The sequence below is a fragment of the Oncorhynchus nerka genome, linkage group LG13 (assembly GCF_034236695.1).
Source record: "Oncorhynchus nerka isolate Pitt River linkage group LG13, Oner_Uvic_2.0, whole genome shotgun sequence".
Classification (NCBI taxonomy): Eukaryota; Metazoa; Chordata; class Actinopteri; order Salmoniformes; family Salmonidae; genus Oncorhynchus; species Oncorhynchus nerka.
The window spans coordinates 75,840,079-75,853,368 of NC_088408.1; the positions used below are offsets into that span (position 1 = coordinate 75,840,079).

At 47.0% G+C, this 13,290-nt stretch overlaps 1 protein-coding gene across 1 annotated transcript in view; it reads right to left on the minus strand.

Moving 5' to 3' along the window:
- Positions 1-13,290, minus strand: part of LOC115117954 (SET-binding protein-like) — a 155,630-nt gene that overhangs the window by 136,966 nt on the left and 5,374 nt on the right. The window contains exon 2 of the mRNA XM_065026705.1: positions 6,870-7,433. Coding sequence (XP_064882777.1) covers positions 6,870-7,271 — 402 coding nt within the window. The 5' untranslated portion in view covers positions 7,272-7,433. The remainder of the gene's footprint in view (positions 1-6,869; positions 7,434-13,290) is intronic.

The following is a 13,290-nucleotide window of genomic DNA, read 5'->3' on the forward strand; positions in this document are numbered from 1 at the left end:
ATACACACCTCCCGCCCTGAAGGGGCCTCTTAACCAGGTTCTCCATATGCCCATCTCCCCCCTCTCTCTATGGCTCACGTTCTGGCCTCTCCTCTACTCTCTGTCACCATCTGCCACTTCACAACAGAGAGATGAAAGAGAGAGACAGGGAAAGATATAAAGACAGAGAGAGGTGGTTGGAGAGATAGAGACAGAGAGAGAGAGAAAGAAAGAAAAGAAAGAAAGAGGGAGGGAGAGAGAAAGAGAGGGCAGCCCCAGACTGCCTCTCTTACACACACAGGACCAGTCTATATTACAATGATAGCTAATAGCTGAATGGAGGGATAGAGGAGAAAGTAGAATAGGAAAAAGAGAGAGAAGGGAAGGGAGAAATAGTGGGATATACTAGAGGTAAAGAGAGAGAGGGGGGGGGAGAAGATGACAACAACCCATTGCAACCCAGTCAGTGAGCAACCCAGTCAGTGCTCACTCCTGTCCCTGACACCACGGCAGCAACTGCCAATTTTAGCAGAGAGACAGACAGGATGAGAGGGAGATCGCTCTGGATCAGAGGGTCAAAGTGCAAGTTTTCTCTAAACACACACACACTGCAAACACTACACTCCCCTAGGGACCTGAACAGACATTACACAGAGCACTACAGTGACACCAAAGGTGGCTGTGTGAGAGAAGAGGAGGGTTAGAGACAGCAGAGGCCACGTGCTGATTTCATTAGAGGAGAGACAGAGAGAGGTCTGTGACCACAAATGGAGAGCAGAGGCCAGCTGTCAGTGGTTGATGTCAGCTCTATTCAAAATCAAATCAAATGTTATTGGTTACATACACATATTTAGCAGATGTTATTGCTGGTGTAGCACCATGCTCTGGAGAGCCCTGCGGTTGCGGGGGGTGCAGTTGCTGTACCAGGCAGTGATACAGCTTGATGGGATGCTCTCAATTGTGCATCTGTAAAAGTTTGTGAGGGTCTTACGGGCCAAGCCAAGTTTCTTCAGTTGAGGCGCTGTTGCACCTTCTCCAACACACTGCCTGTGTGGGTGGACCATTTCAGATAGTCAGTGATATGTACGCAGAGGAACTTAAAGCTTTCCAACTTCTCCACTGCGGTCCCGTCGATGTGGATAGGGGCATGCACCCTCTGCTTTTTCCTGAAGTCCATGATCAGCTCCTTTTGTTTTGTTGATGTTGCGGGAGAGGTTATTTTCCTGGCACCACTCTGCCAGAGCCCTCGCCCTCACTGTAGGTTGTCTCGTCATCGTTGGTAATCGGGCCTACTATGGTTGTGTCGTCTGCAAACTTGATGATTGAGTTGGAGGCGTGTTTGGCCATGTAGTCATGGGTGAACAGGGAGTACAGAAGAGGGCTGAGTACACATCCTTGTGGGGCCCCTGTGTTGAGGATCAGCCTGTGTGTGTGTGCCCCTGAATGACCGGTTTCAATTACATATAAACTTTGACCCTATGTATTGTAGCCAAGGAAGCAAAGGAGCTACAGAGAGAGAGAGCTGAGAGAGAGGGAGATATACCAATGACCTTAGATCCATTCACTTCTGTACTAGTACACACACACACTCAATACTGCGCACATAATGAGATGCTTGGGTACAAGATGGCTGCTCTCCAGGGAAAAGAGAGAGTCAGCGAGGTGCTGGGTGTATGAAAGGAACACACACGCACACAGCTAGCTGCATAGTGTCTGAGAAGAGCTGAGCACACAGCAAGTCAACACAGGTTAATGACTCTAGAAGAGACTGCCACACACACACAAAAATGTATTTATACACACACTGTCAGAAAACCCATTAAGTGGTGTTGTAGGGGGGTGGAGTGATGGCATCTCATTTAAACAGCAATACTGGTCTTTCTATTAATCACTCCTCAAACTTTCGATCTATGTAAATGTGTTAAGACATGGACAGTCAACCCAGAATATATCTATCTATATACACCCACAATAAGACTCAATCATGGACACTCTTACTGACAGTTGTGGCTGCTTTGCATGATATATTGTTGTCTCTACCCGCTTTCCCTTCGTGCTGTTGTCTGTGCCCAATAATGTTTGTACCATGTTTTGTGCTGTTACCATGTTGTTGTCATGTTGTGTTGCTACCATGCTGTGTTGTCATGTGTTGCTGCATTAGGTCTCTCTTTATGTAGTGTTGTCTATCTTGTCATGTGTGTTTTGTCCTATATTTTTAATTCCAGCCCCTGTCCCCACAGGAGGCCGTCATTGTAAATAAGAATTTGTTCTTAACGGACTTGCCTGGTTAAATCAAAAATAAAATAACAATAGCTGTACAATCGGAACATATCCATCAACATAAACTTACCTTCTCAGTTGCTATAGGCAACAGCAGACGAGAGCCAAATTCATCACACAAGAAAACCCTCAAACAGTCAATCCAACACAGCTAACATTTAAAGGACATTCACAGTACAACTATTCAACAACATATTTTAAACTATCAGAATCTGATCAGATCAATAGGGATGGGATCTCTCCTTACAAGCACAATTTGATAAGCATCCAGATACATGGGCTCCGATACGATGCAGGAATGAGACTTTTAGTTCGAAACGATTCGATTAGTGGAACGAACCGATGTGATTAGGTTCAATTCGATACGATGTTTTTCATAGCTGAGTAAAATTTAAGGTCTGCTGAGCACAAACTTGAACGTTGTGAAAATTCTGTGTACCTTCCGGCGAGCGTTTCCTGTGAACACTGAGGTTTTACCTGCTTTAAGTTAGTTTTAACAGTAGTCAAGTAGGCTACTGCGGCTATTTGATCAAAATGTAGACCTACCAGTGGCCTACCATCAAAAACAATGGAGAAAATGCATCCCATAATATTTTAACATGGAAATAGCTGTTCTATCATTCAGCCTACAGAAGCAACTAATGTGTGGTGTTCAATATAGGCCTACATTCCATGAGACTTTTGAAAAAACATGCAGGGCTTGACATCCATATCCATCTGCCCTTCAGACGAGGAGGTGGCTGAAAAGGTTGTTGTGTTGTTTGATGCAAGAAACTACTTCACAAAATAAAATGCATCATTATTACCATACCATTATTACAGATAATCAGACAAATTACATTACCCTCTGCCTATTGACTACTTAGCTTATTCAAGCCCGTCTCAAAAGACAAAAAAAAAAAAGAGTGTAGAAATGTAGTAAGCAATCACTCCCCCATAGCTGACAACAAATGATCTATAACGGGGCTAATAACTCTAACTAGTAAAGGATATGAACACATGTACACGTCACTACATGTTGCTCTCGCTTTGATCTTAAAACAAGCGCATCTACTCACGACTGCTCATGCTGTAAAAACAGTCCAGTTCAAAGTGAATGGCACAGACCTCATATATGGCAATGATCTATTTGCATATAGGCCTACTGCAGCTCTGATTGGTTATGACGCACCGGTCTGTGTAGCGTATGGGCCTCAGTCGTGCCTGTCAATGTAATAGAATCCTACCTCAAAGCGTTCTGCCTACAACAAAATCTATTGCATACTTAGTTTTGCATACTAAGTCTTGCATAGCTCGTTTTGTTTCGGTATGTGATATTGAAAGTGGCTAATATTGCAGTTATTCGATCACATTTCCCACAGTAAAGGGAAACGTAACTAATGGGGAAAACTCTAAAAAATGTAAGTGAAGTTCATATTGCTGATATTTCTTCTGTGTAACAGTCACGCAGCTTAGAGGGAACATTGTATAGCAGATTAAAATGTTTTGAGCTAGTAATATTTCAATATTTCTATTTAGAAACTAGCTATGACATACATAGCCAATTAATATAACAGCTTTGGATTTCACCTGTCTCAAAAGCAAATGGTTTTTAGCGTTTGGAAAATTACAGAGGACTGAGCTCTTCTCCTGTTCCAATCAGTGTGGCCCACAAAAGTTATTGCTGTCCCTTTTTATGAAATTACACATTTAACCTGTTCATGTAAAAATGACCGAATGCACTGACTGTTTGAACCTGGCAATCGAAAAGCCCCAATCAGCAGTTAGATGTGCAATCAGCAAGATGTAAGTTGTGTCCACTCCGGTAGCCTACACAGCTAAAACACCATTTTCGACAGTGCTTTTGGTAACAATGACATTGTTGTTTCCTTGGCACTGTTCACACGAGCGTTGGAGAGCTCTAGTGAAAGGATATCAAGAAAATGTTGTAGACATTGAGTTATGGTGAGCTTTTGTGGAGGTTTCCATCTGGTCACCAACATTCTTTTTGCAGCAGTCAGTCCAGACAACCATACAAGTTTCTGGGGAACTGAGAGAGTCAGTGAAGTGAAGAGTCATCGTTCAACAACAGTATATTTGGAAGATAAGAAACTTTTTTCTAATCTGTATTCTGTTGGTCTTTAAGATCTATATTTCATACAGTAACTGTTCACATTGATTTACAGAGGGCTTCTAGTAGTTTTTTAATTTTTTATATACAGTGACTTCGGAAAATATTCAGACCCTTTGACTTTTTCCACATTTTGTTACGTGTCACGACTCCCACCGAAGTTGGCTCCCCCGCCTGTTCGGGTGGTGCTCGGCGGTCTTCGTCACCGGCCTACTAGCCGCCACCGATCCCTTTCGGTTAGTTTTGTCTCATTTGTTACACCTGTTCCTAGTTTGTGTGTGTTTGATGTTCTTCCCTATTCAGCGTATGGAACCCGCCCCTTTGTTTTGCGGGATTATTTTGATGTTCACGTTGTATCGTTTGGTGTTGTTAGTGCTCTGGACCTTGTTATCCGTTGGTTCGGGTTGGTCAGTGTTTGCGCCCTGCGTGTCGGGCATTTCATTTTGGTGCCGTATTAAAGTGCACCCCTGGACCTCTCTGCTCTCTGCGCCTGATTCCTCGCTACACCCCTAGCCAGCCGTGACATTACGTTACAGCCGAATTATAAAATTGATTAAAATTATTTTTTTCTCCCTCATCAATCTACACACAATACCCCATAATGACAAAGCAAAAACAGGTTTTTAGAAATGTTGGCAAATTTATACAAAATAAAAAAAACAGATATCACATTTACATAAGTATTCAGATCCTTTATTCAGTACTTTGTTGAAGCACCTTTGGCAGTGATTACCGCCTTTAGTCTTCTTGGGTATGACGCTACAAGCTTGGCACTCCTGTATTTGGGAAGTTTCTCCCATTCACCTCTGCAGATCCTCTCAAGCTCTGTCAGGTTAGATGGGGAGCGTCGCCACATTGCTATTTTCAGGTCTCTCCAGAGATGTTCGACCGGGTTCAAGTCCGGGCCATTCAAGGACATTTAGAGATTTTTCCCGAAGCCACTCATTAGTTGTGTGCTTAGGGTCGTTGTCCTGTTGGAAGGTGTACGTTGGCAGCAGTCTGAGGTCCTATGCGCTCTGGAGAAGGTTTTCATCAAGGACCTCTCTGTACTTTGCTCTGTTCATCTTTCTCTCAATCTTGACTAGTCTCCCAGTCCCTGCCACTGAAAAACATCCCCACAGCATCTTGCTTATCATGGTTTGAGTCTTTAGGTGCCTTTTGGCAAACTCCAAGTGGGCTGTCACGTGCCTTTTACTGAGGAGTGTTTCTGTCTGGCTACTCTACCATAAAGGCCTGATTGGTGGAGTGCTGCAGAAATGGTTGTCTTTCTGGAAGATTATTCCATCTCCACAGAGGAACTCTAGAGCTCTGTCAGAGTGACTATCGGGTTCTTGGTCACCTTCCTGACCAAGACCCTTCTCCCCCGATTGCTCAGTTTGGCCGGGCAGCCAGCTCTATGAAGAGTCTTTGTGTTCTTGGGGACCTTCAATGCTGCAGAAATGTTCTGGTACCCTTCCCCTCGACACAATCCTGTCTCAGAGCCCTACGGACAATTCCTTCCACCTCATGGTTTGGTTTTTGCTTTGGCATGCACTGGCAACAGTGGGATCTTATATAGACAGGTGTGTGCCTTTCCAAATCATGTCCAATCAATTGAATTTGCCACTCCAATCAAGTTGTAGAAACATCTCAAGGATGATCAATGGAAACAGGATGCACTTGAGCTCAATTTCAAATCTCATAGCAAAGAGTCTGAATACTTCTGTAAATAAGGTATTGTTTTATATTTTTATGAATTTGCAAAATCAAAAAAACTGTTTTTACTTTGTCATTATGGGGTATTGTGTGTAGATTGCTGAGGAAAATGTTTTATTTCATCCATTTTAAAATAAGGCTGTAACGTAACAAAATGTGGAAAAGGTCAAGAGGTCTACTTGTGTTCTGACTACCTAACAACTCAGTAAGTGGATGGAGTGGGAGTGATTTAATATTGCCAAAGCTATTTTACAAACATCTGAATGCTGAAGTTGCCGCGCAGATGTAGCCTACGTATATTAGAACAGGGATAGGGTAGCCCTACCTCTCGTTGGCGCGAGCAGCTGTGTCTCCCGCACAGTGTACAGTTATTATCTGATTTGTAGATCAATGTAATACACAGTTATATGCATAAACGTTTGATATCCTGAAGGAGAGGATGCATCAACTCAGTCACAACAGATGAGGTATTTTCAGAATAAGGCAGAAAAAAAATAAGATTAAAAAACATCTGTGAATTTGAGATTAGTAACGTTTGAGTCTGTTTCCTTACCGATGCACGCTTCATTTGGATTGGTCTGGATTCCCTTGGACCGATGCACTTGCATCTTAAACATTTGAACATCTTAAACATTTGATGCGTATCCGTGAATTGTTACATCCCTACTAATCATCTCTTTGGGCAACACAACCAAACAATCAAATCTAAACTGCTGACTAACATTTCAAAATGCTTCAGCATCATTTAAAGCTACATTAGCAACAGTGTATTCATACCAGTAACGTATCTAAAAGGCATCCTTACCCTCTTCCTAGGGGGTCCCTTGTCCTGCACTGCACGGCCCCCTAGCCGGCCCCCTCTGCCCTCCCCTGAGGGGGGCCTGATGGTCATCCGGATCTCCGGAGGACAGATGTAGTTCTCCAGACTCTTGGGGGGCTTCTTGGTGCGTTTGGTGGTTTGGATCTTCAGCTTCAGACTCCCCTCCTGGAAGCTGGCTTCTTTAATGGAGAACTCCTGCTCCTCTAGCCCTTCCCCTTCTCCATGGGACCCCCAGCGCTCACCCATCACATCACCAATGACCTCATCACACCGCGACGCAGGCCCCAGACCCGCCCTTTCCGGTTCTTGCTCTTCAGGCTCAGCCCTTCCACCTCCTAATTCCGCCTCCTTAGGTCGGGCTGAGCTAACCAGATCCCTCGACTCCATCCACACTCCCGCCAGAACCAGTCAAGATCCAAAGAGCAGCGGCAGCTAGCCAATAGGTTTGCAGAGAGTGGCTGTCCGTCAGAGTGGGTTGCCTTAGGAACGTTAGCTACTGCTTCTGGATTGGTTCTCCCACAGGAACACATGTAATCCAACAAGGCCAAACTACAGAGAGAGGAGAGAGAGAGAGAGAAATTACTATCAAAACTTTGAAACATACCATTTGTAGTGGCAGTAATGATTTGAGTCCAAAACGTGTACACGTCCGCACAGTAGTGTTCTACAAAATTGAACTGTTGGCTTTTTTTTATACATTTGGAATTCTCAGTGCAGCTCAAGCAACTTCTCCAAATGTCAACACATTCAAATGAATACAGGACGCGCACGCAGATCTGCGTTGGTTTGGAATTTTGGGGAGGTGAGCGGTCGGCTGTGCATCCCCCGCTGTGCATCCCCCGCTGTGTATCCCCCGCTGTGTATCCCCCGCTGTGCATCCCCCGCCGTGCATCCCCCGCTCTGTATCCCCCGCCGTGCATCCCCTGCTGTGCATCCCCCGCCGTGCAACCCCCGCCGTGCATCCCCCGCTGTGCATCCCCCGCCGTGCATCCCCGCTCTGTATCCCCCGCCGTGCATCCCCTGCTGTGCATCCCCGCCGTGCATCCCCCGCTGTGCAACCCCCGCCGTGCATCCCCGCTGTGCATCCCCCGCAGTGCATCCCCCGCTGTGCAACCCCCGCCGTGCATCCCCCGTGGACGGTGGTCTCAGCCGCATAGCTATGTCACAATGGGCCGCCGGACTATAGCGGCTCTGCGTTTGTGGACTTACGCTTTAGTGTCTCAGAGTTTAAGACTGGTGCATGAGCAAGCAGAGAGCTGTGCAGGCATGCCATACACACTCATTTACATTTTACACTGTGTAAACAACATTTCACACACACACTATCTCTCTCTTTCTCCCCACCCTCTCTTTCTCTCTCCTTCGCTCTCTCAATGTAAAATGAAGACATTCCTCTCCAGCTCTCTAAAGGGAGGGTGAAGCTAGCCTGAGGACACAAGAACAAAAGCTGCAGATTGAGATGAAAAAGCTGACGGCTCTTTTTTCTTTTCTCCTTCAGCAGAGGGAGGGAATGCGTAGACTGAGAGGGAGAGGGGGAGGGGGAAGGTACATTATTTTTCCAGATGTGGTTTACGAGCTGATCTCGAAAAAAACTGCGTCTGACCTGTTTCACACACACATACTCACGCATGCATAGAGACACTGCAGCACTCGAGGATCAGAGTTGTCCACCTATAATGCCATTTCTGCTCTCTAGGGAAGAGGGTGTGTTTGTCTCAGACTCAGCACAAACACACATAAAGCCCTGTCACTCAGTGAGCCAGTCAGACTACTACCAGTATTACATCCATCTCTCAGTAGACATGTCTAATCCAACTGAGAGATGTGTATGTACAAAGCCTAAACACACACACACAAACTCACTTTTCTTCCATGAACAAATACACACAAAAACAGCAATCAAAACAAACAGTACACTTCACACTCCAGTTCCTGTGAGTCCCATCCCTCACACCGACATGAGCCACGTTTAACAAACATTGTATTGTTTCAAAGGATATGTTCTGTGTACATTAAGTCTTTATTTGACCTTACAAGTAATCTATGGGTCAGGAGAAACTGTAATCCACGATTTGAATTTATTGAAATAAACCTCAGCTACACTTGTCATCTGCACATTTCATACTGAGAGTTTATGTACTTAGGGTTTGGGTTAGCGTGTGCTTCAGGCTCCTGTATGTGTGTGTGTGTTAGCCCTTGGATCAGCCTCCCGTCCTGTACAGCTGATCCCCTGTTGTCATGTTAGCCAACAGACCTTGGAGGTCTTAAATGCTCTGCTCACAGTGGGTTTGGATAACCAGCATAATACACTATAGAGTTTCAGACTTTCAGAGTATGACTGTACACACACACACACACACAGCTCTGGCAGTATGTCCCTGTTTGGTCCTCTCTGTCGGGTCTCCCTAATGCCAGGACTGTGACTCGGCCCAATGGCATCTTTTAAACCCCCCCTGTATGTGTGTGCGTGTGTGTGCAGTGACTGGGCCCTAAGGCATGTGTTAAAGCCACCCCAAATGTGTCTGTGTTCATGGACCAGGACTCTCTCTTGGAACAATGAGAGGAAAACAAGGACAGCTGCCAAATCCAACCACATAGCAACAAATCCAGTGACCAACCAGATCCTCTGAGGAAGACACAACAGCAGTCTCTACACTGCTCGGTCTACACTAAATGGTATCATTTACAAGACCTTAAGAAGATATTTACAACTGAGGCAAAACCATATCAAACAGCTAGATGATTCCACATCTCCAGCTCCATGTAGCTTTGAATAGACTTAGGAAAAAGTATTGTTTTTTTACACTTGAAGTTCATTAATACACAACTAATAAGACCTATGGAATAGAGTATAGTTTTACCAACCCTGCTATTACTTACTTCTGTTCAGGCTCAGTGTCTGGTCTGGAGCATGAAGTCACAAGGTCTGCTGGGCGACTACTGAGTAGCAACCTAGCGATTCCAAAAGCCCTGGTCTGCCCTGTCAATTACGATCGCCAGAACAGAGCTGTTTTAGAGCTGTTGGGCTCTAAAATTAGTTTATTGTTATCAAGTTCGATCCCCACAGTGAATTATTTTAAAGTTTGTTACAAATCGAGATATTTAATTAAATAGTGATAGTGATCCTTTCTGACTGCTACATTTGTTGTCACACAGGACCATGTGCTGGCAGACCAATCACGGGCCGGCAGGCTACCAGGAGGCTTCGGTTGACTCTCAGGCAGGATGAAAATGACTACATCAACCATGATCCTTTGCTAGTTACAGCCACTTTCACCATGATCCTTACAAAATTTTGTTGGTGCAATTCAACCACATTGAGCAATATGGTGCGCTTCAAATTCAAATAGTTACAGCTTCATGCGCCATCGGGAGGTTTCCATAGGAATACGTGGATGACATCAGCGCTATCACTATGTACTGGTCTATGCTTTAATGTCTATGCTTCTGTTACTGGAAATGAGGCTGTGTTTATGTTAGGATGACCCTTACTGAGCCTCTCTCGCTCTGAGCCTCAGACTCGCACACAGACACACACCTCTCTGTATGCCGTGTAGACAGCAGGGTGATTGTGAGAGGCCAGACTGGCTGCATAAATAGCTTTATTATGTTCCTAACGCTGCCAGCTCTACCCACAGTTTCCCTCTAACCAGCATAAGGCCTTTCCTTCAGTGTGTGTGTGTGTGTGTGTGTTGTCACTATAACTGAAATACGTTCTGCGCTGGACTATACAGTTTCAGAAAATGGACCGTCTTTGGCAGTAATAGGACAGAATTTAGACTATTAAAATGGTTCATTTTCACCAACTACTACTCCCAACACGTACTTGAAGAGCACTTTGATGAAAGCTATGTTCCTCTTCCTTGTGCATATAGGTATAAGATAGAGAGGGAGAAAGAGAGAGAGGCCCGGCCGAAACACAACCTTTTAAGGCTGCAAATCCAGCAGCCTTAGGCGGACTCAGAAATAGCTCCCACAAGCACGTACGTACACACACACACACACACACACACACACACACACACAATGAGAATGATGGCGAAGTGTAGAAGATTTGGTGTCTTTTGGTGTAGGAGTGTTGCAGAGACTCATACATCTGATGCCAGCTACTCTCTCTCTCGCCCTCCTCCCGACTGTCTCTTTAACAGAGATAGGTGGATGAGGATAAAAGGATGGAACTGCCCGTAGAGACTGATCTGTAGAGACTGATCTGTATAAACCAGTGGCTCCCTAACAGTTGGCTGCTGCTATGAGACTGTATCCTGGCTAAAAACCTTGATTCTGTTAACAAGTTGAACCATGTTTTAAGAGGATGTGATCTGTCCCCCATAACACACACAAAGAGAGACTGAGCTGGTTAAAACATTCTTATACATCATGTGAGAGTAAGATAACACAGGTCTTAGTGGCTGTGGTTGCATAATGCCCCTGATAAAGTCACACACCCAGCATTAATCTAATAGACTAAAGCAGTTCCTGATGTTTTACCAGTCTGAGTTCCTGCTGAGACCCCCCAACCCTGTGTGTGTATGTGTGTGTGTTTTTGCAAGCGTGCGGGCATGCATGCGACATGGCTTACTCTGCTATCCCTGATCACAGAACCAAAGGACAGACAGGTCCTCAACATTCGCATTGCCATTGAGGCTCTGCATTAGTCTGCTGTATGAGCATGGCTGGTAGGACAGTAGATGAATGTTAAACCACTTCAAATGCAGCAGGAGACACAAAATGGCTGTAAGTGAAAACACCTAACCCTCTCCCAACCCTCATCTCTACCTCACCCCACTCTCCTTCTCTCTCCCTTCTGTCTGCCTCCTCCCTCTCTGCCAGAAGGTGTTCCTGTACTGATACGCAGCTCAGAGTCCGCCAACAGTTAGATTTGTCCCTGGATCTCTTTCCTCTATTCCCCCTCTCCCTTGCCCCTCTGACCAGCTCTCCCCCTCCCTCTCTACCCCCCTCCCCCATCTTACTGCCTCCCTCCCTCTCTATCCTCTCTCTACCCCCCTCCCCCATCTTGCTGCCTCCCTCCCTCTCTATCCTCTCTCTACCCCCTCCCCCATCTTGCTGCCTCCCTCCCTCCCTCCCTCTCTATCCTCTCTCTACCCCCTCCCCCATCTTGCTGCCTCCATCCCTCCCTATCCTCTCTCTACCCCCTCCCCCATCTTGCTGCCTCCCTCTCTATCCTCTCTCTACCCCCTCCCGAATCTTGCTGCCTCCCTCCCTCTCTATCCTCTCTCTACCCCCCCCCCTCCCCCATCTTGCTGCCTCCCTCCCTCTCTATCCTCTCTCTACCTCCCCTCCCCCATCTTGCTGCCTCCCTCCCCCCCCCTCCCCCATCTTGCTGCCTCCCTCCCTCTCTATCCTCTCTCTACCCCCTCCCCCATCTTGCTGCCTCCCTCCCTCCTTCTCTATCCTCTCTCTACCCCCTCCCCCATCTTGCTGCCTCCCTCCCTCCCTCCCTCTCCTCTCTCTACCCCCTCCCCCATCTTGCTGCCTCCCTCCCTCTCTATCCTCTCTCTACCCCCTCCCCCATCTTGCTGCCTCCCTCTCCTCTCTCTACCCCCTCCCCCATCTTGCTGCCTCCCTCCCTCTCTATCCTCTCTCTACCCCCTCCCCCATCTTGCTGCCTCCCTCCCTCCTTCTCTATCCTCTCTCTACATCCCCTTCCCATCTTGCTGCCTCCCTCCCTCTCTATCCTCTCTCTACCCCCTCCCGAATCTTGCTGCCTCCCTCCCTCCCTCTCTATCCTCTCTCTACCCCCCCTCCCCCATCTTGCTGCCTCCCTCCCTCTCTATCCTCTCTCTACCTCCCCTCCCCCATCTTGCTGCCTCCCTCCCCCCTCCCCCATCTTGCTGCCTCCCTCCCTCTCTATCCTCTCTCTACCCCCTCCCCCATCTTGCTGCCTCCCTCCCTCCTTCTCTATCCTCTCTCTACCCCCCTCCCCCATCTTGCTGCCTCCCTCCCTCCCTCCCTCTCCTCTCTCTACCCCCTCCCCCATCTTGCTGCCTCCCTCCCTCCCTCTCTATCCTCTCTCTACCCCCTCCCCCATCTTGCTGCCTCCCTCTCCTCTCTCTACCCCCTCCCCCATCTTGCTGCCTCCCTCCCTCTCTATCCTCTCTCTACCCCCTCCCCCATCTTGCTGCCTCCCTCCCTCCTTCTCTATCCTCTCTCTACATCCCCTCCCCATCTTGCTGCCTCCCTCCCTCTCTATCCTCTCTCTACCCCCTCCCCCATCTTGCTGCCTCCCTCCCTCCTTCTCTATCCTCTCTCTACATCCCCTCCCCATCTTGCTGCCTCCCTCCCTCTCTATCCTCTCTCTACCCCCCCTCTATCCTCTCTCTACCCCCCCCATCTTTCTGCCTCCCTCCCTCTCTATCCTCTCTCTACCCCCTCCCCCATCTTGCTG